This window comes from Hippocampus guttulatus, chromosome 12, assembly GCF_054856545.1.
Source record: "Hippocampus guttulatus isolate MCC_2025c chromosome 12, RoL_Hgut_1.0, whole genome shotgun sequence".
Classification (NCBI taxonomy): domain Eukaryota; kingdom Metazoa; phylum Chordata; class Actinopteri; order Syngnathiformes; family Syngnathidae; genus Hippocampus; species Hippocampus guttulatus.
Window position 1 is genome coordinate 3237071 of NC_141272.1, and position 27183 is coordinate 3264253.

General features: G+C 46.8%; 4 protein-coding genes across 7 annotated transcripts; 2 read left to right on the plus strand and 2 right to left on the minus strand.

Annotated features, from left to right (window-relative positions):
- Positions 1 to 812: 812 nt before the first annotated feature.
- LOC147196958 (uncharacterized) lies at positions 813 to 4417 on the minus strand. 2 transcript variants are annotated; one of them, XM_086126321.1, is made up of 8 exons: positions 4236 to 4417; positions 2992 to 3321; positions 2462 to 2591; positions 2297 to 2403; positions 2017 to 2197; positions 1771 to 1854; positions 1590 to 1688; positions 813 to 1499 (listed from the first exon to the last, which is right to left on the minus strand). In XM_086126321.1, exons 1-8 carry the CDS (start codon positions 4382 to 4384, stop codon positions 1212 to 1214), a joined length of 1368 nt encoding a protein of 455 aa, XP_085982447.1. In that variant the 5' UTR covers positions 4385 to 4417; the 3' UTR covers positions 813 to 1211. The 2 variants fall into 2 exon arrangements, with proteins under 2 accessions (XP_085982447.1, XP_085982448.1); XM_086126322.1 differs by having other exon boundaries at positions 1352 to 1499; positions 1637 to 1688.
- A 205-nt stretch (positions 4418 to 4622) lies between these two features.
- On the minus strand, positions 4623 to 24044 carry prdm10 (PR domain containing 10). 3 transcript variants are annotated; one of them, XM_086125788.1, is made up of 24 exons: positions 24004 to 24044; positions 17177 to 19092; positions 15618 to 15724; positions 14838 to 15011; positions 14604 to 14663; positions 14417 to 14521; positions 14003 to 14174; positions 13652 to 13893; positions 13155 to 13355; positions 12995 to 13067; positions 12325 to 12442; positions 12103 to 12223; positions 11606 to 11857; positions 10309 to 10653; positions 9598 to 9753; positions 9204 to 9383; positions 9018 to 9128; positions 8615 to 8815; positions 7858 to 8001; positions 7382 to 7552; positions 6883 to 7020; positions 6299 to 6518; positions 5828 to 5925; positions 4623 to 5296 (listed from the first exon to the last, which is right to left on the minus strand). In XM_086125788.1, the coding sequence occupies exons 2-24, from the start codon at positions 17220 to 17222 to the stop codon at positions 5123 to 5125; spliced, it is 3609 nt and encodes a 1202-aa protein (XP_085981914.1). In that variant the 5' UTR covers positions 17223 to 19092; positions 24004 to 24044; the 3' UTR covers positions 4623 to 5122. The 3 variants fall into 3 exon arrangements, with proteins under 3 accessions (XP_085981914.1, XP_085981913.1, XP_085981915.1); XM_086125787.1 differs by having other exon boundaries at positions 5828 to 5928; XM_086125789.1 differs by having other exon boundaries at positions 5828 to 5928; positions 16439 to 19092.
- On the plus strand, positions 23321 to 24650 carry LOC147196960 (olfactory receptor 2C3-like). Its single transcript, XM_086125737.1, has 2 exons — positions 23321 to 23743; positions 24138 to 24650. Exons 1-2 carry the CDS (start codon positions 23321 to 23323, stop codon positions 24648 to 24650), a joined length of 936 nt encoding a protein of 311 aa, XP_085981863.1.
- Positions 24651 to 26159: 1509 nt separating this feature from the next.
- On the plus strand, positions 26160 to 27113 carry LOC147196961 (olfactory receptor 10C1-like). The gene has a single exon (XM_086125739.1). It carries the CDS (start codon positions 26160 to 26162, stop codon positions 27111 to 27113), a length of 954 nt encoding a protein of 317 aa, XP_085981865.1.
- The last annotated feature ends 70 nt before the right edge of the window (positions 27114 to 27183 follow it).

Consider the following 27183-nt stretch of genomic DNA (forward strand, 5'->3'; position numbering starts at 1 on the left):
ACCGTTTCTAATAATAAAAACACTTCTGGCGTTGACATGTAATTTGGTGGACATGTCTATCATAACCGGACGCACAAACAAGTCTCAAGGACTCGTGCCTGAAATGAACAGGAAGTCGGCCATTTTGGTTTGAAGCAACTATTTCGGGGCAATTCCAGGCCTTATGCTTCTAATAAAGTTAGAAAGAAAATCAACCTCTAGCAACAGTTTCACTGATCATCATGAAATTGGGCGGACACGTGTAACATTAAAGGGTCCACAAAGTAAATAAATAAATACAACTCTTTAGGACTCATGCCTGAAACTGAAAAGAAAGTCAGCCATTTTAGTTTTAAGCAACCGTTTTGGGAAAATTCCAGGCCATGTACTATGTTTAGGATGTTAGGAAAAAATAATCTACCCCCTACCACCTGTTTCACCATTTTTCATGAAATTGGATGCACATTCTCTATCATAAAAGGACGCATAATGGTCTCAAGAACCCATGGTCAATATCAAAAAGGAAGTCAGCCATTTTGGTTTGAAGCATCCACTTTGGACAAATTCCAGACCTCATTCTTTTTGTCAGGAGGTTAGGGGGGAAAATATTGCCCCCGACATCACTTCTAATTAATACGAAATTACGTAATGTACAGTATGTTACAAAAGGACGCACAAAAACATGTCAAGGACCCATGCCCGAAATTAAACATGTCTGCTAATGGTTTCAAGCAGCCATATTAGGTGAATTCAGCAGTTCAGACTTGAACAAACTCCTACAAAATAATTCACCAAATTGAAGCCCAATCATGAGCAGAAATCCGAAACAGATGTCACACCAAATCGCAAAGCCTTTTTATCCGACGTTGAATAAAAGTTGAATGTACAAATAATTTTGAAAATTTGCCATGAAAAAGGAAGTACATGCATCACTGCTTGTAGCTCTTCTAAAATATATTTTTTTCCAAGTATCTCTCACTTCTGCTCCCGTCGGCATGCTCAGTTTGTACAGAGAAGTACAGTATAGTGGGTAACAGATTGGAAATCAGAGTTTTTATGGCACGGCAGAATAATACTGTGACGCACAGCTGCATGCTGATAACTGGCAGCAGGGCGCTCCCTTGTGTCACTCCGTTCATATTCACATTGACGGCTATGGATAAATCTTCAATGAGGCCAACATGCGTTTTTGTTTGTTTGTTTTGTTTTTCAAATATTTCACAGCCTTCTTTCTAACGTCCAATCACTTCTTTCTTCTTTCTTCCAGATTTACGCAAGCGTTCAAAAGTCGATGACAACTGCTGCGCCGACCTCTCACACAAGGAGAGGCGACCGTCCGACTCGCCGTCTGAATCGGGATGCTCCGAGGAAACTTCACTGGAGAGTCCGCCGTTGAGGTCCGGCGAGGAGGCTCCGCTGGCGTGTTCCGGTTCCTTATCTCTGGCTAGTCCCTCCAGGTGGGCCTGGAAGGTGGCGGTCTGCTGTTCCAGGGACAGAAAACTCTCCTGCACCTTATCAAACTGTGATACAAAAAAAAACTTTCTCAGTAAAGAATGAAGTGCGGCAGCTGGCATAGATAGATAAACGTTTCGTTTGCTCCATTTTTCTACCCGCTCCATGTTGGACTGAAGCAGCAATTCCGGCCACACTGACTCACTATTGCAGCCTCTGAGTGTGTTGCCTGCATGGCTATGACTCCACATCAACTCCTAGAAGACAAGCAAGCCGGCACTCAGGTGGAAAACGTGAGCAGAAGACGGAGTTCCTCAGGGCTGAGGACATGATGTTTACCTGAAGGAACTGTGTGTTGTCTTTCAGGAGAGTTTGGCAGTCGTCTCGTTGCTTCCCGTGGTGGCTCAAGACTGCAAATAAGGTCTTTGCAGATACATGAAATGGCAAGGTTAGACTTCATTAGCTGGATGTCACCCTATTCCAATCATAACAGGACACACGAAAAAGTCTCAAAAACTCGAGTCATCCAGACGACATCCTGAACTGGTTTCCAGTCAGTCACATGGGACATACACATGCATTAACCTCGGCGTTCTGGTGAGCCGAGGCCAAGTCTGCCCGGTCTTGATCGCCCTCTCTCGTGAGCGTGACTCCAGTGTGCAGCTCCTCCAGTCTGCCCCAGCGGAGCTCCACGCCCTCCTCCAGCTCCTTTACAGCGGCCTCAAACTTGGCCTGGACCCGGAGCAACGTCCTCAGTGAGCTGCTCCTACACATGGAGATAAGCTTCTTGACTGAGGAGCACCCATGGCATTTTATCACATCTAATTCCATACTTTCCATATCCGTGAAGGAAGCCTACACTTACCTTTTCCGCAGGTAGCTTCGAATGAACGTCACTTTTTCAGTCAGCAAGCAGTCCTGCTCCTTGGACTGCGACCCCGGGTCAACACTATCAAGTGTGTGAGACACGGACTGCAACGAGGAGAATGAATGAGGCCCTGACATGTCACCTGAGAAAATAAAGACTCACCTCCAGTGTGGAAAGGAGATCCTGCACATGAAGGGCGCTCGGGTCCGCCAGGGGCTCCTGGAGGATGCTCACTAGCAGGCTGTCGGCCAAGGCAAGACCCAGAGGACTAGGGACACTTGAACTTGTTGACCTGAAGACATCAAGTCACAACATTTGGTATTGGGAATCCCAACATATTCGCTACAACAAAAGGTAGATTATATCTTTGTGGGGGTGAACCTATTCGCTTTTTTGTGCTCTGGCCAAAGCAGTAACAGTAACGCATTCCTTGACCAACAGAGGGCGGTACACAACAGTCAATCACACTACACCAAGAAGAGTTTCGCAATTTAGTGACTCAGTAAGCTGCAGTAATATTGATGAGTAATTTGTGTCATTTAGACCTTTTCCACCATCTTGTGGCACCTATAGGCAATTACAAACCCATTTAAGGAGTGTCATCTATTCACAGATTTTCACTCTTTAAAGCAGGACCGCATCTAGAACATTGTGCTGTATATATAAATCATTAAAAAAAAAAACTTCCTCACCGCTCAATGGCCTTCATCTTGCTTTGAATGACAACTTCCTCTCGTAACACAGGAGCGGGTTCCTGTCTCGAGGTTGACCGCAAGTAGCGCAGCAGCACATAGACGCAGCCCCCCAGAGTCCCCCACAACAGGCACAGCAGTGCCGCTCGCGAACACACATCTGCTAAGGAAAGTGGCGCCCCCGTGTGGCAGACAGACCACAATGCAGCTGCTGGGAGGAACGCGCAGCATCCTCTGCAGGATGATGAGATCTTCCACCTTGTCTTCCTCCACATTTGTGTGTTTGATGAGGTCAGCGGTGTCTGAAGATCATGTGATGGTTGCTTTGAGCTGCACACGCGTAAAACATCAAATTAAACATGGGATATACTGTAATGGGTGGCAAAATGGACAGAAAGGGTACTTTGTCACAGCGCTATCAATGGGTTAATAATAATGAGATAAACAGTTCATTCAATTATTATCACCACCGTTTTCAGCAGCATGTAGGGCTCGGTATTTGGCATGTGCAAGGTACCAAATACAATTTATAACTTGGAAAGGGGCAAAGCAATACAGAAGAGATTAGGACTTGACGGATTGAATCGGTTGGATATTAGCTCTCATAAAATTGGCAATATTCGGTAGATTTTATGCTCATGTTTTGTTTAAACACACATTAACACGTTACAAAATAAGACAACGATAATGACATTCAACCCTCTCCCCACATAAAAAAATTAAAAACGGCAAATGTTTCCCCCCTGTTGTAAAGTGAAATACTACGGGACAGAGTGCTATAAAATTGTCAAATATGCAGCCTGTAATTCTTTTGTTGTTGACAAAAAAGAAGCTCGCTAAAAGGAGTTCACTATTTTGCAACTCCTAGCCACCTCATTCCATTTACAATGAGCAAATGGACAGAGATAAACGGTGACTCACTATTTGGCAAGCGATAAGGACTGTATACCATTCATAACTCCTCCCAAAACAAATAATCAGGGGACCACTATTTGGCAAGGAAACCGACACGTTCAGAAATCTTTTCACCGTATTTATTCCAAACCAATCATTTGTTGATAGAGGATAGGCACTTTAAACTGAAACACTATATTACCACAACCTAATTGTTCATTGATAAATGCAAATAGCTGTTCATAATACCTTGTACTTCAAATGAAATGTTCTTCTCATCAGAGTTGTCTGTTAAGACGTCTGCAGTTGCCATCTTTCTACGCCAAAGAAGTTGAGTGACACAAACTCACCTGTGTGTCTTTTTCAAACACTTCTGGACAGGTTCTCCTCCCTCGCACCCCCCGAGACTGGCCCGGTCCAGGGCCCCTTCCAGGGAAGTCCTCGGACCAGGACCCGAGCCCGCATGACCTCCGACACCGCCGAACGTCAGCTGAGGCATGTGCCGCCAGTTGACATGCTCTGTAAAAGTGGGGAAAAGAATTAGAGCAGCATGCCAATGCCGAGAGTCTTTCGATTTACCGGCCAAGCTGGTAGAACAGGTACTAACCGTGAGATTGATGGACATGCCCCACTTTTGAAAGTGATATACTACTGATGTACAGCAATACAGAAATACAGTTCAAATCCACCCCCTATGGTCATGTATGATATTAATTGACAACAACAAATTATGATAGTTTTGTTTTTAAAGCATTTTATTTTATTTCATTAACAAAAATGTTTTTTCTATTGTAGTTTTTTTTTTTCTGTACACTGTGAAAACAATTGCTATAAAGCCCAGATTTCCGCGCGATGGCTTAATCTAACATTTTGGAACAAAACCATGACAACTGCGCCATTATATCGGAAGATTTTCATTTTCTGTCACAATTTTCATTCACAAATGAATGACTTTTCTGGTGACTTCAAACGCATAAAAAAGGTTTTCTTTGCACTTAAGCAGGGCATGATGTTCGAAAAGCTGTAAATCATTTTGAGACTTGGTCATTTGATGACATCTAGCAGCATGTGGCACATGAACAAGATAACACTTAACACATAAAACTGTGCTGGTCTTCATTTTGTCTTCTACTGTCAATTCAGTGAGTCTTCATCTGTAATTAGCCCGCGTGCTTCCAGTGGGCAGGATTGGGAGTGGGAGTGGACTAGAAACGAGGGGGTCAAAGTTCAGGAAGTTTTAGGGTTTGGTGATGTGGACCTCGCTGGCGCCGCTCCCATTTGTGGTGGTGGTGATGATGTACTGCGTGGTGGCTTGCTCCAAGTGTTCGCCAGGGTTTGTTGGACCCGAGCTGACGGGACCCGAAGGTTTGGCGTCCAGCTCCGTCTGACCTTCAGAGATGACGTAGTGCGTCTGGAGGGACCACGAAGAGAATCACATCCATGTGTGTGCGTGTGCTTATTGTTCGTCAGCATTCATGACACCCCAAAAAATGGCGCACAGTGTGAACACAACACTGCGGCTGAAATGTAGGGGGGGAATAAAAACTGTATGTAGTTGTGCAAAATAAAATGATTAATATAGATTGTTGTCTATGCCCGTTTCATGACCATTTTTTAAAAATAATCCTGTTGAACCACAGCAATGTCTGACGTTCACTCATGAATGTTCATTTCATTTTCATGCATTATGACAATTATTTATTTATTTATTTATTGTCTTTCATAACACGCTAAGCTTCCTCATGTCCCTCTTTTTTTTATAAATTTTTGTCATTTGAGTATTTTACTGAAGTAAAAGTATGTTCTCGTATTTCATTACTGCTTAGGTATACAAGTAAACGGAACCTAATTGACGGGCCATGAGATCAGGACTTCTGGTATCACAATCGCTTGGTATCTCTCAAGCAAAAGGATCTTTGGCCCGGGTTTGACGTGCACTCACCGTTTTCACCTGGTTGCTGTTGGCTCCAGTCACCGGCGTGGCGGTTTCAGCGATGACGTACTGAGCATGGGGCAGCGTCATCATTTGGATCTCGGAGGCTGCTTAAGTAGAAGTACATATACTTGTGTAAAATAAAATAACAAAAAAAAAAAGGCTGAAAAAAGCCTATTTACACCAAGTAACAAGTAGAAAATACAGATATCTGCTATCAAACGTAGGGTGCAAAAAAGATGTCAGATAAGTAAGTACTCAAGTACAGCTACAGGCTTCCCTCACTATATCACAGGTTATTGTTTGCACCCCGCCTGTTTTTTTTGGGGGGGGGGGTTCTTTCAGATATCAGACAGAATTGTCCACTCCCCACGATGTACCGAAACAAGCAGGGCAGCACTGAGGTCTGCTAGAAGAGCTCGCTGATCATTGGTCACATGACAGGAAGTCACGATCATGTGCGCTACAGGCTGGACTCACGGTAGCCTCTGTAGTTCCAGTTTCCAGGTATGTAGGCATGCTGCACCGCTCCCTGCTGCTGCTGTTGCTGCTCCTGCTGTTGTTGTTGTTGCTGTTGCTGAGGAGTACCACTCTCCTGAAGGCCTTGGTTCTGAGTCAGGGTCACAGGGGTCAGCTGGGGAGGACTTGGCTCCTGATTGGTCTGTTGGGAGTTGGGGCTCAGCGGCTGACCCGTCGTCACCTGGGCGAGACGTCAGAGATGCTAGCTCAAAAACAAGAAAGCCAGTGTTTCCCAGCCATTATTGAGCAAAGGCACATATGTTTCACGGGGAAATGTGCTACGTTCCATTTAACATGACTTTGATTATGACTGGCTAATCGTAAACGTAGAAACACGCCCGATTGATAAGAGGGTGGGCACACTTTAGAAACCCTTCCCCTCGCTAGTAGACTGCTACTTTGTCTTGTTTCATCTTAGCCCTGAAAGTAAATGATTGGAGAGTAACATTGGATTGAAAAGTCCAAATAATCCATCAATATCAAGTTTTGACCCAGTTGTTATTTTATTGAACACATTTGTGATGCACCAAGGTGAGGGCTTCTACCTGAGTGACAACTTGCCCAGAGGCCGAGGGCTCGGTGACCTGGATGTGCTGCACCTGGATGGAGTGCTGGCTGTAGCCGTGCGGGTCGTGCAGTTGGCCCACGTCCACTGTCTGCTGCTGCGAGTGCGTGGAAGAAGCCTGGGAAAAACGCAAACATGAGGAGCATGAGGTCCTTTCACGCGCTGCTAAATGATTTAAAGCAGGGATACAATATCAAAGAAATGTCATGGCTTGTATACAAATGGTTGGGCTTAAAATGTGAAGCAAGTGCAGAGTGTCTTCTTGAACCCTGTAAAAAAAAAGTTTTAAATAATTGACTGAAAATTATTCCCCCCCAATTTTTGGGGGGGGGGGGGGGGGGGGTCTGTGCTTCTTTCAGAACAAAACAAAAGTGTAAAATTAATTTCCATTTCCAACACTCTACACTTCCCACTAGCTTCAGCTTAGCTCCTCCCTGACATTCAAAGTTCCAAAAACAGACAAAAATGATCGTTCCTACCGGCGCCACCTGGACCACCTGCAGCTGAATGTGCTGCGGCTGGGACAGGGTGCTTCCAGCCTGCGACACGGGGATGTACTGGATCCTCTGGTAGTCTCCCTGTGGTGTTCTGTAGTCGGTAGTCAGCGTCTGGGAGAGCTCCGTCATGGCCTGTGTTAACAGGTCAGTGGTCTGCGGACAAAACATGTCGCCAGGCACCCAATGTTTCAGGTGCTTTTAGTTGCACTTTCCTAACTGACCTCAACACAAAGTAGGTTGTGTTTGAAGTGATTGTAAGGTCCTCTTCCTCTGTATTTTTTTTTTAAACCCCTTCAGGGACAGCGGTTACTACAGTGGACATCTTATGTTATCAGGTTACAAGGTGCATGAAATTGTGAATAAACACAAGCAATAATTTCTTGTGTATGACAATAAACACACATCCAGGACTTGATGAGAAAATTCCATTCTCCGACACCGCGAGGGCGATATCTTACCACAACAGCCTCGGCGGTGGCGCCGTCGGTGCTGATGACGGCAGGCGTGCTGCTGATGACGGCAGTTGCCAGGGGAGCTTGAATGGTGTTGGCGAGCTGAGCAAACTCTGGGTGCTTCTTCCGGATGTGCTGCACCATCTTAGTCTGAGAAAGAGAGAGAGAGAGAGAGAGAGAGAGAGAGAGACAGACACACACACACACACACACACACACACACACACACACACACACACACACACACACACACACACACACACACACACACACAAAATCGAGTGCTACCTTGAGATATGAGCGACACGACTTGAGAGCATCGACATTTTAACTCGTCAACAAAGGTAGACAGACAATATAAAAACACGGACGGTCAAATATTCTTAATTCTCAGTGAAAACTGTTGCATATTACAAAAACGTACTGTGCCGTAAGAGAAGAAAAGGTATTCTTCTTCATTTGTGTCTGTGGTGAACAATACTGCCTCCCGGTGGCCAAAACAGGCGCACCAGAACGAGCGGCACACTGAATTGGATTGTAAATCAGGAAAAGGCAGGCAGAGTGAGCGGTGGCTCACTTGCCCGAGAGAGAGAGAACGGCTTTGCCTGTCACTATGTGTTGCATTTTCATCATTTGCAGATCAATCAAGCAAAATTGGATCGATTCCCAATCGCTACTTACTTGCCCAACATGACTGTAACGCGAGGAGGTGAATTTGCAAATAGCGAGCCGCGTGTATGACTTGGATCCTTCACTCGCTCACCTTGCTGCTGTACTGCTTGGCACAGTGCGGGCAGCAGACGGGCGCGAAGGCGATGGTGCCGGCCAGCTGTGTGTGCGTGGTCAGCATGGGGTCGGGCTCGCCGGGAGCGGCCGGACGCAGCTTGCGGATGCTGGGCGGCAGCTCCGCCCCCGGGTGGTTCTTCAGGATATGCGACTTCCTCTTGCTGGCGCTCTTGTATACCTGATGGACAAGATGATGATGATAATGATAGCGCCGTTTGTATAGCAGCTTGAAAAGCATATCGACAGAGTCCGTTGGGGCCGTTCCACTGAATTAGCGACACGACATGTGTCATGGGTGTCGAAAGGCTCAAGCTAACCGGAAGCTTTGTGAGGACAAGCGCAAGAGAAAACAGATGGAAGAAGCGTGCCCGTCCGGCCACCTTGTCACAATACTGGCAGAAGTAGTCCCTGTTGGGCTTGATGATGGGCAGCGTCAACTCGGGGACGTCGTTCACGCGCATCTCAGGGTGCCGCTTGGACAAATGATTGACCTGCGACGACAAATCACCGACATTTATGCCGACTCTCGTCTCGTTGACACGTGACGGCGAGCTTTCCGCGCTCACCAGCATTCCTCTGCGTCGGAATCCCATCATGCACAGTCTGCATTTGAACATAAAGCTCTCAAAGTCGGTGGTGGGCGTCTTCATTTTGTGGCTTTTGGAGCGCTGGATGCGTTCGGCTTTCTTGGCCTCCCGTTCAGGATTGTGCATTCGCTGCATGTGCTCTCGCAGCTTATCTTTCCTCTGGAGAAATTCAACATTGTTTCGAGTCATAGAGGGGCTCCCGAACCTTTTCTTCAATTTTAGTTTCGCTAACCAGTGGGGATATAACACCCCTTTTTATTATTATTATTATTTGAAATGATACAACCAGAATTTTGTTGCAAATTATGTTACTGACAACCAAGCTACTGCAGACCGTAACGAAGGATTCAAACTTCCTGTACCGCGGCCTCACCTTGAACTGCTTGCCGCACGTGGAGCACAGGAAGTCCCTGCGATCGGAGTGGCGTAGCATGTGCAAGCGCAGCTTGTCGGGGCGGCAGAAAGCCTTGTCACAGTTGGGGCACTGGAAGATTTTCTCTGAATGGAAGCAGCGGATGTGCTTCTTCACCTGGTGGGGGGGGGGGGGGGGGTAAATGGGAAAGACCTCAAAACAAGACACGCTACAAATTACAGAGGTACCTTAATTTAAGACTTTTCATGAATTCCACGACTGACAGCCCACAGAGTCTTGACATTATTAAGAGTCCGGTAATATTTACTGCATTTTTAAAAACGTATTCTTTTTTATTTCACTAATAATTAACAGATAAAGAATATAATAATTCAATAATTGCTTAGTTGATAGAAATGAGAAAATGTATATTTATTTTTTCCTTTTTTGAAATATATAATGAGAATTAACAGAAATATAATAATATTAATAATAATAATAATAATAATATCAAAGTACCAGTAAATTTCCACACTTTTGCATTTGGTTAAACCACACGTAGCTTGCAACTAGTCTCTTGTCCTGCCTCATGCCAACATTTGAGACTCTTTTTGTGATTAAAGGATAGATAAACAAACGCGACCTGACTTCCCTCTCCTTGTGCACTGCACAAAGAAACCGAGCCAAAGTCGCAACGAGATACATCGAGTTGTCGCGCGTTGGAATGCCAACCTGGATGAAGTCGGGAAAGGTCTTCTTGCAGGACGGGCAGGTGAAGGTGCCGTCGACGGCGTGCATCTCGATGTGGTCCCTGAGCGCGTCGAGCCTGTCAAAGGTCTCGGCGCAGAGCAGACACGCGTACGAGCGGTTCTCGGTGTGCACCAGCAGGTGGTCGTCCAGCGCCGTGTCCGTCACAAAGGTTTTGCTGCACAGGTGGCACGGGAAGACAAAGGTGTCGCGGCCGTGCACGCGCAGGTGCTGCTCCAGCTTGTCTTTGTCACGGAAGGCCTTGTCGCAGTGTTTGCACTTAAAGGGACGGAAGCTCTTGCGGATGAAGTGATGCTGCAGTGCCGCATTCTAAAAATACACATGGGGGGGAAGACTGTTGAGGTTACCTTGTTAGCAAATTACTTAAAATGTGAGTACATTTGGTTTAAAATATATTTTTGTTTAACGTTGTTTTTTTTTTTTTAAAGCCAGCGTTATCAATTTACGGTTAACGTCAATCCAAGTTACTAAACATGGCTCGGTTCCATTTTTTTTTTAAAGGTTAAATATATGGAAATTCCGAAATCTAATTTTAGTTCCATGATGACATGTTTTACATGCACTTTTTTATTTCACGTTAATATAACGTAGCGTCATACAGGAAAACTTCAAAGGTTATGTCATTAAGGCCTTATTTTCATGTTAATTCAAGGTTAAAATTTGGGTTAAAAATACAGTAAGATTTTTTTTCTTCTAATGGATACATCTTCAACTTAAGATTACACAAACACATGACGTACATCTTGGACACAGGACACACATTGATATATCTTAAGAGTTACAGATGAGATGGCATCAACCTGAGGCATGCAAAATAATTTTATTTAAGCTGATGCCAAGCTAAAAATCAGCATAATTTCCTTACTTGGGACAAAGTTTTAATGCATGACATTTATCTAATTTGAAAATTACATCCTGTTTATCGAACACCTTATCCTTACATTTGCTGGCAAATGGGAGAGCAACATACCGTTTAAAAAAAAAAGAGAGAAAAAAATCCATGTTTGATGAGCGCCAATTGTAATCAATATACACACACGAACGTAGAGTTAATCTATTTACGTCACAATACCGAGGCAAGTCAGCCGCTTTTTCAGCCTTCCAATCGGCTAAAACGCACATGAGGGGCAGGGGGGGGTGTCCCGCCTACCTGTACATCCGTCTTTGAAAGTGGCCCGCATTGAGAAGAGAAAACACAGTGTTGAAAAGCAAACGCACACTCAAACACACCTTGTCACAAAACAAAGTGTTTGTGTCTCACCCGCATCTTTTTCAGGCGTCGCACATCCGGAGTGGAGAGCTGAGCGTCAGATTGGTCGTTCTGTGCGGGCTCCTCCATGGTCGCGGGCGGCGCGTCCAATCTGGGGGGCTGGGCGGCGGACGGCTCCGCCGCTGGGGACACCGTTTGGCCATCTGCCTCGGCGTCCGGCTCGGACGCGGTCATCTCCACGCCGTTGTGAGGCGCCTCCGTCGGCTCGTCCAGTGGTTGCGCCTCAGCCAGCTCCAGCATCTCCTGAGAAAATGAAAAATCAAACAAAACACGGTGGAACCTTCAAGGTCGTTCACAAAAATCACTAAAACTCAAGTTGAAAAAAAAAAAAAAACATGTTCGTTAACAAAGTCTAATCAAAACGAGAGTGCCTTAAAAAAATAAAAAAAGACAACCAAATGACAATTCACATATCTCGAGGCGCCACCGTATGTCACATATATTGATATTCAGACATGTCTGATGGTAGTGAAACACGAGTTACTGACCGTCATCTTTTCCGTTTCATCTTCAACTGGCGTATCCAAACGTATGAATTTTGGCGGCCGCCCCGGTCTCCTCCCTGTCCCGAATCGCTTCCTGCCTCTGGCTCGGCCACGCCCTCTGGACCTGGAGGTGGACGACGACAAGGAAGAGCGGGGGGGGGGGGGGGGGGGGACGTGATATTTGGGATCAAAAGCCTCGGGGCGCAAAATGAAGGCGAATGGTACCTGCTAACAGAGTAGATCATGTTGTCGTGCAGGTTGAGGTGCTGCTGGAGTTGTTCTGAGCTCACGAAGCGGCGGCTGCACTCGTAGCACGGCCAGTTCTTCTCTTGCTCCCGCAGAACTGAAGGAAGCACAGAATCAGCAAAGAGCACTGCGTTCCGCGGAAGTGTGATAAGCACGAGGGCTCAACGATTTTGAAATATCATCCGGTTGCAAGTATTTTTGGCTCCATATTGCGATTGTGATTTGCGATGTGAAAACTGCATTCTACTCCATCGCAAAGTCGACTTGAATTTGGTTCATTGTTCAGCGCTAACCGACACTACCCGAAAAAAAAAGGTTTGTAATTGCTCATACAGGCCACAAGATGGCGACAAAGCAGTACTGATGTCTAAGTGAGACTTCTCAACTGACCGTGGCACAGAAATAAAAACATCTTTCAGACCATTGCGCTGATTTTGTGCCGATGTTGGGTCAGGACCAACAATCTAAAATATTAACCGAATGCAGCCACTGAAAACAAGTGCCCTGACAGACGAACAAGGAAGTGGCAGTAAATAAAACAAAATATGTCCTATTCAATTTTTATGGGCAACTTAAGAGTCTTCAATGAACATAACAGGCATCATTTTTGTACTGTGGTAGGAAATCCACACAAGATGATGACGCTCACCTTTTCTCTCTTCTTCTGTCACACTGTGAAGCTTCTGATTGACAAACTCTGCGTACGAGGCTGCATACCACACCTGCAAAAGGATGACAAGCATGCGTAAATAACGTTCAAACTATCTGCCCTGAAGTTGATTTCATCCATGATATCGCGCGGCGTCCACCTTGAGCTCCTGCTTGGGCTCGACGTTCTTGATGGTGGTGTAGAAGATCTCGGCACCATATTGGTACGCCACCAGGTTTTGCTCCAGGTGGTTCTGGGCGGGCCGCACGAACATCATCCAGTTGCAGTTGTCCTCATCAGACAGGTCCAGCCACGTGTCCTCGGATTTCGCGCTGTCTTTCTGGGTGTCCAGCACGCAAAGCTGTGGCCGCAACGGTAACCATATATGTATCAACTGAATGTTAGCGAAGCCCCAATGCATTTATTTTTTTGCCTATATAGGAAATAAAAGTGTTCTGCGATTGGCTGGCAACAAATTCAGGGTGTATCCCGTCTACTGCCAATAGACGGCCGGGATAGGCTCCAGCAACGCCCGCGACCCTCGTGAGAATAAATAAGTGGTTCAGATAATGGATGGAGGATGGATGACGACGGCAACGGTTTCGGTGACGGAACTTTACATGATGGAAAATTTGGTCTTAGGGTGTGTGGGCTCACTTTCAGGTGAATGTAGTTGTCCTGCAGCTCGCTCTGGGGTACCAGGGGGCCATCCACAGGGCCAAACTGGGTGCGCTTGGGGATGCGCCTCTTGGAGAAGACCCCGCCGAGGAAGCGGTCGATGTAGAGGACCAGAGGGAGACTGGCGCGGGCCCGGGACATCACTGGCCGGTTGGGGATAGGGTGAAGGGGCCCATGGTTCAGACACTCCGAGGGGTTGGTGTTGTTGCACTCCTCACACCCTTGGGGTCATCAATGACACACATTCTTTGGTGTTATAATCCGTGGCATGGTTCACTTCCTTTAACTCTAATGAGTGGTCACATTGAAAATACAGAATCCAGGACGCACAGAGGTGGTGAGGGTTGAAGCGCTGACGGGGCTCCCAGTCGTCTATGTCGGAATCCTCGTCGTCGTTGTCTTCGTCAGACTCGTCCGTGGTGTCCATGGCCCCGAGTGGGCTGGATGGGGGGTCGGCCATGTCGGCCAGAGAGGCTAGAGAGTTGGATACTGACAGCTGCTCCTGTGTGACAAGTGCGAATCCAAAATGCTGTTGTCAAGACCGACGTCTAGAATTTATATCACTCAATGTCAGTCACTCTTTGGCCTGCATATGAAAATTAGCAATATCTATACTTAATACCTAATTTAGAATGTCATTATTTTTTTTATAAAGTGCATCAAGACACAGCAGTGTTCCCCTGCATCTCAGTGATTTAAAAAAAAAAAAAAAAGAACTTTATGACATAAAAAGTGAGCCCTCACCTGGGGGGCCGGTTCCAGGGTGGCCTGCGGTGCATCGGCCACATTGCTGAGGACGTGTAGACTGGCAGCGTTCATGTTCTGGCCACTCGGCAGCAACACCGCCACCTTGGGACGGACAGAGGTTTACTTTAAGATTGCGCTGAAACTCGGGGGAAAAAAAATTGAATGACAATCCATCCGCATGCACCTGCTGAGTCGTGCCGTCTTGCTGGATGTACGCAACTTGAGGTTGATCTGCAAACACGGCCTAGGAGGCAAATCATCGTTCACGTAGTTCATTGCACGTTTTCTTTTACGACAAGAATCATTTACAGAAAATTATTTTGCGGTCTGAGGACCCCAGTTTGAGAGCAACTGATCTAGATGAAAGAACCCTAGACAAAAAAAAAGGGACCTAGTTTAAAAACAAGCCGATCTTTACCTGGGTTCCATCCGCAGGGTGAATGTAGACCAGTGTGTGCTCGGCCGACTCCACCGAGGTGTACGAGCTGCCGTCGGCCGTGTAGACCACCTGCTGCTGCTGTCCGCGCTCTGCCTGATCGCCACCGTCTCCGCTGTACACTATCTGGGCCACTGCGCCACCTTCGAAATGAACCTGCAACATAAACCAAACCAAGACAACCACCATAATATATCCATCCATCCATTTTCCGAACCGCTTGATCCTCACTAGGGTCGCGGGGGGTGCTGGAGCCTATCCCAGCCATCTCCGGGCAGTAGGCGGGGGACACCCTGAATCAGTTGCCAGCCAATCGCAGGGCACACAGAGACGAACAACCATCCACGCCCACACTCACACCTAGGGAGAATTTAGAGCGTCCAATCAGCCTGACATGCATGTTTTTGGAATGTGGGAGGAAACCGGAGCACCCGGAGAAAACCCACGCAGGCCCGGGGAGAACATGCAAACTCCACACAGGGAGGCCGGAGCTGGAATCGAACCCGGTACCTCTGCACTGTGAAGCCGACGTGCTAACCACTGGACTACCGGGCCGCCCTTCCATAATATATCATTACTCAAAATCAAATTTGACTGCAGAATGTGACTACATGGCGGAGTGCCATTATGTTTGATTATTTTAAGAAGTTATTCTGAGTAGATCACGAGCCTTAAAGACCAACTATTTTGGAGGTAAAGTAACTATGTGCGCTTTAGATTCAACCATACCTTATTTAAACGGTTTTCTGTGATTCTTCCTACCTGTGTGGCCTCAGTTGAATCCGTGTTCGTGGACTCAGGCCACGCTGTGGCAGGCTGTGGCTTTGTTTCCATGGCAACACAGCTATCCGGCCTCGAGGTGCAGTATGCTTGAAATGACGAAGGGCACTTTTATTGTCACTGAATGGCCCACATACAACAACATTGGGGTGCAACTACAAGTTTTTGTTTTCAAAACTAAACAAGACTAAACTATGTAGTGAATATCGAAACGAGATAATTTCCATTGGATATACCAAACCATGCCACGAATAGTTGAAATCCCTTAAAAGTTTGTACTGTACTGTAATTGCCTATAGATGCTGCAAGATGGTGGTAAAGGACACCAATTTTTATTCATTTATTATTTGCTTCAAATTTGGAAGAATGTAAAATTTCCATTCCACTTTACAATTATGTGCTACACTGTGCTAGTCGATCATTCCCCCCAGTGAACAATATGGGTGTTTTGACGCTGATTCCAATTCTGGTATTTGGCAGAATAAAATTCCGTTGACCGATTAAACTGCTCATTCATTTTTAAAAATACACGGAATGAATTAGAAAATTGCTTTTAGTCAAGTAACGCTTACCACAATACAGATCAATAGTGTCAAATAAGGGTCTTGTACAGCTGGTTGACATAAGCGTAAAATATAGAAAATATAGAAAATCCAAATCAATGTCGTACAATAAAAAGGGGTTATGATTTTTTATATAGATAAATACATTGCATTTTAAAAACAAAACAGGTTGAATACAAACATTGGGGGCAAGTGAAGCATGTACAGTATTTTGGGGATGTGCACTAGTTGTCAACACACCAAAAGCAAGCGGCGGCGTCATACACTCGCAGAGTGTTCACCCTGCACACTCGAAGCGGGGGTAAAGCACACTAATGTCGGCTAAGGTTTGCCGCCGAGGACGTTGTAGGAACCTCTGCCCGAATGCAAACGCGGGTGGGAACAACTGCGACTCTGCGTGAGGATAAAAATACGACGTCGTTGCCAAATTTAACAATTAAACTAACCTAATCGATAAACGAGGTTTACCCCCCGCTTTAACCCCACAGGTTGTCGGTCCCAACCGGACCATACCACAAATTTGAACGCAGTACAATTGCACGCGTTCGGTGTTAGCATTTCGGCCTTTTAGTGCCACTGGAAGGCCCACATGTGGGGAACGGATAACATCTCGTTCTCCGCGTCGTCGACTACACTCTGGCATTGTTAACCAGACGTGACATGAAGCAGTATATAAATGCCTTTTTTCAGTCGACCCACCCGTCCCCCATGCTAGTTTGTCGAGCCCAGCCCTTCAAGGCGAGTGCAGAACAAGGAAGACGGGCTCCATTTTGGGTGGGACTACCAGCGTCCGAGGACATGGACGAAGAGCCGACTAGCGACAAAAATCATCTTCTTTAACGGCGCTTTCGCTCCCGAAAACAAACGAACATTTACTAATGGTAACCTAAAGGCTACTTGCGATTCGAGCGGCGCTTCTCGGTGTTGGAAATCCCTCTTTTTAAGACGTTTTATGGAAAAAAGACAAGCTGTTCTTACCCCAGAATGGTAGCTGCAGCGATGGTCGTATTGCATATATTAACATAATCTGCCCGGCAACAGACGGCTCTTCCTCTTCTGATAGGTGGGCATTTTCCCATCAACGACTGTGACCTCAGACGATTTTAAAACTCAACACATAAACTGCAGAAATATTTTTTATGTTACATATTTATTTTTCAAATAAAACGTTGAGCAGTGGTGACATATATAATATACGCGCTTTAATCGCAGCCAATCCGATATCAAACAAGGCTGTTATCCAATCAAAATCCACGTGTCTGTTCTCCATCCTTGGCGAAGACGACAGCGTTTTTCCAGAAAAAGTTTGCAACATCAGATCGCATTGTTATTGGGAACATCAGACGGCCATTGAACAACAGCAGGATTGAGATTAACTTTGAAATCCTCACCAACTGTGATTTTAAACATTTAGGTAACCAATGCTTACATTTAACCTCCCTGTCGGAACATAGTTGGGTGTTTTCGACATTAGAATTGTATCTACAGTACGTACATCAATGTAGAGAACACAACTGGAACATTGTCATACCGCTTGACCATCCAAAGATTCCGATCGACTCAGGTTACTGCTTCCTAGCTGTTTCAAGATTTTACAATAGTTCATGATCGTGTATTATTATTAAAATATGTATGTCTCAAGTCATATAATGAAAATGACTTGAGACATTTATGCTATTAAGCGGTTTGTGTATTTGGCCACTTTTGGTTTTGTAAAATGAGAAGTTATGTAATTGCTTTTACTCGTGAACCAATATCAAAAGTATTGCTCGTAGTGCCATCTTAAATGTTAGCAATTATTTGATTATTAAAAGTAAACATTTCTGAATTAAGACTCAATTACTGATAGATTGTAACTCCATGTTCCGCCACTAAATAATATCACTTATTCACATACACGATATCCACCAATTTTCAACAGCGCCTATCCTGAATTGGTTCGAGGGGCGTCCTGTTTTTGTAGTACGGGATCGCGTCACACGCTGGCTTCTCTTTGATTTCTTGTGTCAGTTGGTCACCTTTTTTCCATGAACTTGAACCAGTCAGTCTTCCCATCACCAGCACGGACCCTTTGAGGACACCGTTTGACTTCTTCGTGTTGCATCCTGACTGGCGCCACTGCTGCATCTTTTAGTGCTAGCATTTTTGTTTTTCAATAAAATTTGTCGAGTGTGCACAAGGCACAAGCTGTGTTCTAGTGTCTGTCATCGCCTAGTTTGGAAAAATATTTCCAACCTTAAACTGGACCATGGTTCTCATTTTCCCATTGGAATTCGACTTCAGCAAGAGGACACGTCCGTCCATCTGTCCATCCATCCCTGGTGACTTGGCTTAATGATTTGTTTTCCTCGTCTGTCCAGTGTTGATCTTGTCATATCATCCTTGACTTGATGGATAATGAGCCCTCCAGGGGGAGGAGCTTAATCCAATTGGACGCCAGGGAAGATCAAAGCAACAAGAGTCCAACAGTGCCTTATGGTTGCCATCGTTATGTCATCAACACATGCTGAACATCGACTTGTTTATCGGCTCCATCGTTGGTCCTTGTGTGCGTCTCTGTGGCCTAAAGTGCATCCGAGAACCATCCTCTCCTGTCCTTGTTTGTATTCTAATGTGCGTGTAAAAACATCGGTCAGAAAAAGCGCCCAAAACGCGTCTGTGCCACGAATGGGGTCAAGGTTAGTCACATGTTGCCTCGTAGGTGGCGGCCAGCCAGCGGTCCCGCGAGGTTGTCGTCTGGGCTTTAGTGACGAATTGCTAATGAGCTACTGAGGGATCCAACGTGTTGCGTTGACGCTTGACGTCCGTCAACATGTTTAGCAAACGTCGGGATAAACATGTTGATGCATTTCTGTCCCAGCTGTGTAATGCTGCCCGTCAAGATTTTTGCTCATCTGGGGACAAAAAGCAAAACAAAGTTGAGCCTATTGAATACTGGACCGGACTATGAAACAAAAAACAACCGTGTAGCTATTATGACAGTGCTTTTAAAGTATTTCCTAATACCTACAAATTGGTTAATACTACTACTACATACTACTTAACTCCTATTTTCAACTATTACTACCGGTACTTTAAAATTCTACTTTTAACTATTACTTGAAGTGGTACTTGGACAACCCCTGCAAAAATTATGGAGGGGGGGGGGGACTTATGGAATCACCCTGTAAATTTCCGTGCCCAAAAGCAACACCCGCATCAGATCAGAAATCCTCGTTAGAAGTGATTACACCTCGGAGAGCTGTTGCACCAAGTGGATTGACGCAAAACATGGTTCCAAAACGAGAGATGTCAATTGAAACAAATGTTGCAAAAAATGATGTTTGGTCACAGTCAGCTGTGTCTAAAATCTGAATCAAGTACAAACAAATGGGAAGGCTTTTCAAGGAGCAAGCAATAATGGCGAACCAAGGAAAACAGCAAAGCATCAAAACACAAAACAGGAAGCACGACACTACACTCGTTGACATGATGCTGCGTGTCAAGTCAAGGCACTGGGATGATGGCTCTCATTACATCTTAAGATAAGATAAGATAAGAAAACCTTTATTAGTCTCGCAATGGAGAAATTCCCAATTCACAGCAGCAAAGTTATGAAAGGAAGAAGTAGAACAACAAAACATAGGAGCTGCTGGAAAGGCAGCCACTCTCGCGGCGCCATTTTGAAGTCAAAATACCAAAAATAACACAACCCAACACATAGGACACAAACAGTCGTGCAATCTTCACCACTATTCTGCATACACTTTGTTGTCTGAAGCAGTTATAGATGAAAAGGAGAGGATCAAAGTGTCCTTTCACCAGTGGATCAGAGACGTCATGCTGGAAAATGTGCACACGTCTGCTACAAGCTATGTTTTGAAAGCAAACAACAAAGCTGTAGCGTCCATTGACGAAAAGAGATTAGTTCACTTCTCCTGTCCCACGTAATCCGCTTCAAACTCCAAGCCGCGACTCCCATTTCCAAATCCGCATCGGCGCTCCGTGCTAACGCTCCTTTCTTCTCATCGTCGGCTCCTCAAGACTTACATCCATCCAGCCGCAGACCGTTCAACAGCACCGATCTCTCCGCTGAACAAAGCGAGGCTGTGAAAAATGCTGCCCATTACAGGCGCAAGACACAAGCGCCGCGGGACTGTCCAGCAACGACAGTCAAATGGCGCCGACATTCCTCCCAGTCAAAAACAGTGCCGGTATACCCATGCTGCCGAGAAGGCGCAACCACCAAGCACCAAGTCTCCTCCTTGATGAATGTCGTGGCCAAAAAATGCTGAAAAAAGTCCACATCAGGTCCACACGACGTAACAACAAACACAAAGTGACAAAACAAACACAAAAAAGAAAAAAAAAAAAGCAAGGCTCATGAGAGCACTTGCCGACGGCTGCCTACTCGGGCGCCATCTTGACTTCAATCAATGCACAAGTTTACGCTGAGGTTTTGGACACTTTTCTTATCGTGTCAATTGAAAGGACGTTTGGGGATGATGACATCATTTGTCAAGTCAAGTCAACAGTATTTATAGAGTACCTTCAAAAAGCCATCGCTGCATACAAAGTGCTGTACATGGAGCAATTTAACATGCACAATAAACAGTAAGACAAATCGGTAATAAAGGCGGTAGAAAGCACCAAACAGTAAAACCAAGAACAAATCTAAGTCATGCTGAGTCGAATGCCAAAGAATACAAGTGAGTTTTGAGGAGGGTTCTGAAGATGGGCAGCGAGGAGGCTTGCCGAATGTTCAGTGGGAGGTCATTCCAGAGAGAGCGACCAGCAACAGAAAAGGCTCGATCCCCTCTGAGCCTCAGTTTAGTTCTTGGTACTTCCAATAAAGTCTGGTCCACAGACCTGAGGCGCCGGGCAGGTGTGTAGGGGCGGATGAGCTCAGAGAGGTAAGGTGGCGCGAGATTATTCAGAGATTTGAAAACAAATAAGAGGATCTTGAAAATAACTCTAAAATGAATGAGGAGCCAGTGAAGGAATGCCAGAGTAGGAGTTATGTGCTCCCTCTTACGAGTACCAGTCAAGAGGCGAGCAGCGGCATTCTGGACCAGCTGAAGGCGCTTAATGGAGGACTGGCTGACTCCAAAGTAAAGGGCATTGCAGTCGAGATGATAACGCATCTAGCCAGAGCGCAAAAGTAATGCGGATCTCTATCCAATAGACAATCTTCGGTGCAGGTTGAAAAAAAAATGGCTCATGACAAGGCCACAGCCCGCAACGCTGATATGTCAAAAGCATTCAGAGAACGTTGGAGCCAAATGGGTGAAGAGCATCGTTTCGCCTTGATTTTCGTGACACTATCTTTTTTTTTTTTCTATCTCAGAATTGAGAGAATCCATTTTTTTTTCACTCTGGTTTGCATAAACAAGTGACCGTTGCTGAATACCACAGTTTTGTTTTGCTTTTTTGCGAGATTTAATGTTTTCTTCAAGCCAGAAAGTTGCCATTTGACTTGACCTTAGTCTGTGAACTGTCCCCGCCCCCCCCCCCCCCCCCATAATTTTTGCCTGGAGTTGTACAAGTGACGTGACCGTAGACCAGGTCAAGTAGGTCACAAAGTCAAAACCGTAAAGACAATCAAGTTGGTCAAGACGGCAAGAAAGGTAAAGAACCAAAACAAAGTAAGGATGTTCATCAAGCTCAAGACAGTAAACAATGTCCAGAAAAGAACAAAAGTTATAACATTCAGGACGACTATGTATGAAAGGCGCTGAAAGGCGAAAGCGGTCAAAAAAGGGGACAATTGCGACAGGAGGAGTGGTGAGTGCTGAGGGGGCGTGGCCTATGTCCTTTTGGTCAATAAGAGCCCTGGCGGCCTCCTCGACTTTCCTCATCGTCACGTTTTTGCGTTGTCCGCGCGTCTTTTTAAGTTTCAACGTCTTTCACTGTCACCTCGCGTGTGTTTTTCTCCTACTTTCCCCGTCTACTCAAATGTTTTGACTTTTCTTCTCGTTTTGGCACGAACGAGAGGGCAACTCAACACAACATTTTGCCGACGAGAACGAGCGTGCCGTTTTGATTGTTTCTCCTCGTGTCAAAACGCTTTCACTCACTCGGTGCCGTTTCTGTCGGAGCCGCTTAGGGAAATGCAATTACGCGCGCTTGTGCTGAATGTGTTTTTTTTTGCTCGACTTTGAACTTGTCGTTTTTTGTTGTTCCGACTGCATTTTTTGACCATTTGCACTTCCTCTGGCTCGTCTTTGAATTTCTCCCAGTCAGGTGGTTGTCGTGTAACGTGTGAGTCGACCGTTTTGAATCAATACTATTCTCAACTATACTTGTAACCAATTTTTTTCTCAAGGCAAATGCTTTTTTTTTGACAGCTATTTTGACCACTGTCCATGAGTTTTGAGGCTGTTTTAAGCCACCAGAATGTACATTATTTTTAGTGTCTTTTAGTCTCAACACAAACAGGCTTTGACCACAATTTTTGACTGTTTTGAGTGCATTTGGAACAATTTTTGGCTTGGCTGTGTCCTTTTTGGCCAAACAAAATTTGATTTTGAATGTTCTCATGTGCTTTTTGACACAATTTTGAGCATCTTATTGTGTTTTGATTTCACGTCTTTTGGATTTGCAAATTATCTTTTAATGTGTTTTAGTTTTTTAATGCTAAACACTTTAGGGTTTTTTTTTTTTTGTGCGTTTTTGACCAAGTTTTGAGATGTTGACATGAGCTTATTGCTCGCCGTCCATCTTTAAACTTTTCCCGGTCAGCCAATGACACTTTTGTAGTGTGACATGTAAATTGCAACCCTCTCAGTTGAACTTTTTAGAGATTTTTTAGTCTGACCGCAAATGCGATTTCAGTGCAACTTTTGAACATTTTCGATGCATTTTGACTCACGTTATTGTGTCCTGTGAACTTTGCGTCTCTATTATCACCATTCGGACTACCGGTACTCCTGTTTTCCTATCATGTTTGAGTTTAAACGCTAATAAGGCACATGTAACGCAACTTTTGAACGATTTAGTTATTTGAGCGGGCGCGTTGACTTTTGCTCCTTTGCGCCCCCTCTGGCTCCTCTCTGAACTTTTTCGCGGTCAGCCACCGACTCGTCTCTAGCCGCGCGCCGATACTTCCGTCGCTTCTCGCTCACCAGCTGTTCATTGTTTGCGATGGAGAACACGTCGTGGTCGTCTCCGGCGGCGTTGGAGCTGGACGGCCTGAGCGGCTTGAGTTCCCGTCAGCGGCGCATTTACTTTGCGCTGGCGCTGGCGTCATACACGCTGACGCTACTGGTGAACGTGACGCTGATGGTGACGGTAGCGACGGAGAAGACGCTGCACCGACCCATCTACGTGCTGGTGTGCAACCTGTGCGCCATCGGCCTGCTGGGGGCGTCGTGCTTCTACCCCAAACTGCTTCACGACTTGCTGGCCGAGGCGCACGCGGTGTCGTACGCCGGCTGCCTGTCGCAGATCCTGGTGCTCTACTGGTATATCTTCGGCGAGTTCGCCAGCCTGACCGTGATGGCCTACGACCGCTACGTGGCTATCTGTCGCCCGCTGGCCTATGGCGCCATTATGACCACGCAAAAGGTTTGTGCGCAAGGACATTTCATTAGTTACAGTGACATTGATGTCCAGCTTACTAGCATGCTATAGCAACACATTTGGGCTCGCTTTTAGGAGATGGTGTCAATGCTCCAAGGCCTTTATGGAAAGTAGGAGCACGTGTAGCAATGTGTACACGTTTTTGTTTGAGAACAAACGTCTGTTTTGCATAACATTGCCTCAAAAAAATGGGGTTTGAAATTGAGCACAATTGCTGTTGTAAGTTGAACTCTATTGGTACTTACTTTGGAGACTTTGTATTTGCTGTTTGGCAACTGGTTCAGGGTGTCCCCCCGCCGGCACCCCCCCACGACACCTTGTGAGGATGAAGCGGATCGGAAAAATGGATGGAGTTGCTTTGATTTCGTCTCCCCCGAAGGTTTGGCGGCTGTTGCTGCTGGCGTGGGTGTTGCCGCTGCTGGAGACGACGGCGGGCGCGGCTCTGACGGCGCGGCTGCCGCTGTGCGGCAGGCGGATCCGCCGGCTCTTCTGCACCAACTGGGCGCTGGTCAAGCTGTCGTGCGCCGACACCGTGGTCAACAACGTCTACGGCTTCGCGCTGATGTTCCTGCACGTGGCGCAGGCCGTCCTCATCGGCGTCTCGTACGGCCACCTGGTGCGGGCGTCGCTGCATTCCCGCCGCAACCGCCGGCGCTTTGTGCAGACGTGCCTGCCGCACGTGCTGACACTGAGCTTCTTCACCGGCTCGCTGGTCTTTGACGTCCTGTTCGAGCGATACGGCGGCGGCCGCTTGGAGGCGGTGCGCCACGCGCTGGCCGTGTTGTTCATGGTGGCGCCGCCCCTCCTCAATCCGCTCATTTACGGCTTCAACCTGCAGTACCTCCGGCATCACGTGCTAGCAAACTTGACGCCGCAGCTCCGCGCTCCTTAGGGCGCTCATCCGCGGGTGCCGTCGGTAGGCGGCAAAGCACTATTTTTTTGCCTCGATGCACTCAATTGAAACTCCTCAATTGCAACCATTCCTTCTCTCTGCGTTCGCCAATTCCGGCGGACTTTGGGGAAGAGGCGGGAACAATACTTTTGCTTGCTCACCTTTTCGGCTTCTTCGGCTCAATGCGATTGTGTCCCAAAAAAAGCGATGATGTCACCCACCACGTTGTTGACGTCCAACATGTTGGAGTAGGCCGAGTTGCGGCGGACCATCTTTAGGAATAGGTAAGATAGGATATGATAGGTTGCCGCAATTATTTTAGATTTGGCATCTTTACACCGCATCATTTAAGCCACAGGTGTCAACCTCAAGGTCTCCGGGCCATCATTTCACGTGGCCCGCGTAAGCGAATCATGTATGATTCTGTACCAAAATTTCAAATTGCCATCCGTTATAAATCATAACTTTCATAACGGCCTTCTGAGGGAAAACTTCGACATCCTTGATTTAAGCCTTTCAACACTTTGGATTGGTCAAAAATCAGCAATTGTGAAAAAGAAATGAACTCGACCGAATTTGGACGTACGGATTTTCTGGGTGACGCCAGCAAGAAGACGTCCAATCATTTCAATCAATCACTCAATCAAAACTTTTTTGCAGAAAGCACTTTTCATACCGAGGTTGGAACTCTGTGCTTCATAGATTAAAATCAAACACATGATCAAGTCAAGTCCAACTTCATTGTCAAATGTGCAGCACAGATGAAATTTCTTCATGATGGCGGCTGTATTCAAAATAATCTTGGGGAGGGGGGGATGCCTGGAGGTATAATGAGCGTTTAAAAAAAAAAAAAGGATCATGAGGACGATGTCATGATGTAGGAGGCGGCTAGTGGGCGTGCTCACAGCCCAGCAACCAATAAAGAGCAGTGCGCAAGCACCAAACATAGCAGCAAGCACTCTTGTGCTCTTCATGTGTCATCATCATCATCATCATCGTCGGCGTCGTCATAGCAAGATGATGACTTGTCCGCCGCAAGGGTTTTGATGCTACGGTGAAGTCGAGCTTTACCATCGGTGATTTGGTGGTCAAGGGGTTCACTCGACCCGAGAGGGATGCAGAGCGACTTGGGATAAAAGTAGTGCTCGGGGCTGAAATTGACGAAATGGTTTTGTGCTGATTGTGGCTATTTGGTGAAAGGGGGGAAAATCACAAGGTCGAGTACGTACTTTTACGTGTTGAAGTGTAAATCGATGACATCATTTGCACGCTTGGCATCAAAATCGCAACCTGCCAAAAAAGGCGAACTCAAGTTAGGACTACAAATTGTTGAGTTGATGTTATTTCGATCGATCACGTCGATTGTTCGGAATAGAAGTTGTTGTCTGTTCTGTTAGGAATGATGCTTTGCCCTGAAGGCTTTCACCCGGCCGGCTGTAGTGAAGATCTTGTCACCGTACTCCTGAAGACAACCGAATCGTTTGCAGCAGGCCAGCACTACACGCGACGATGACATCTAACGTGACGTATTCTTATTTCATCCTGTCTTTCTACGACGACCTGGGCCCCGCAAGGTACGCGGCTTTCGGCGCCACCGTGTTGCTGTACGCGGCGATCGTGGCGTCCAACGCGTCTCTGGTGGCGCTGATCTACCGGGACGACGACCTACGCGGCCGTCCCATGTTCGTCCTGGCGGCGTCGCTGTTCGCCAACCAGCTGCTGGGCTCCACCTCGCTCCTCCCGCCCCTGGCGGCTCACACGCTAAACTCCTCTCACGCCGTGTCGCCCGCCGCGTGCTTCTTGCAGATCTTCGCCATGTACTTGTACGCCCGCGTGGAGTTCTGCACGCTGGCCGTCATGTCGTACGACCGCTACCTGGCCATCTGTCGGCCGCTGCGCTACGGCGCTCTGGTGTCCCCGCGACGGGCGCTGTTGGCCGTGTTGCTTCTGTGGGTGTACTCGATAGCGTGGGTGGCCTCCGCGGTGGCGGCCAACGCCCGCCGGCCGCTGTGCGGAAACGTCATCCCCTCCCTGTATTGCCACAATTACCTGGTGGCCCGGCTGCTGTGCGGCGACTCGCGCGCCATCGACGTTTACGGCCTGGTGGCCACGGCGGCGTCGGTGGTGGCGCCGCTGCTGCCCGTCCTCTACTCGTACGCCAGCATCTTGCGCGCGGTGTTCTCGGGCCACCGGAAAGCGAGGCGCAAAGCGCTGGTGACTTGCGCGCCGCATCTGGTCTCGCTGGTCCACTTCAGCTTCGGGTGCACTTTCCAGGTGGTGCACGTGCGCTTCGACGTCAGGGCCCTTCCGCGAGCCCTGCAGAACTTCCTGTCGCTCTACTTTTTGCTCGTGCAGCCCGTCGTGGACCCGCTGGTGTACGCGGCACACGTGACGCAATTACGGCAAATGTGCAAGAAAGCGCTTTGCGGCCGCCGGCGGGCCGACGAAACTTCGCCGAAATAACGAAGCGTGACAGGTCAAACGTGAACAAGGACATGCGAGTATGTGATGGAAATAAACCGCAAAATGGTTT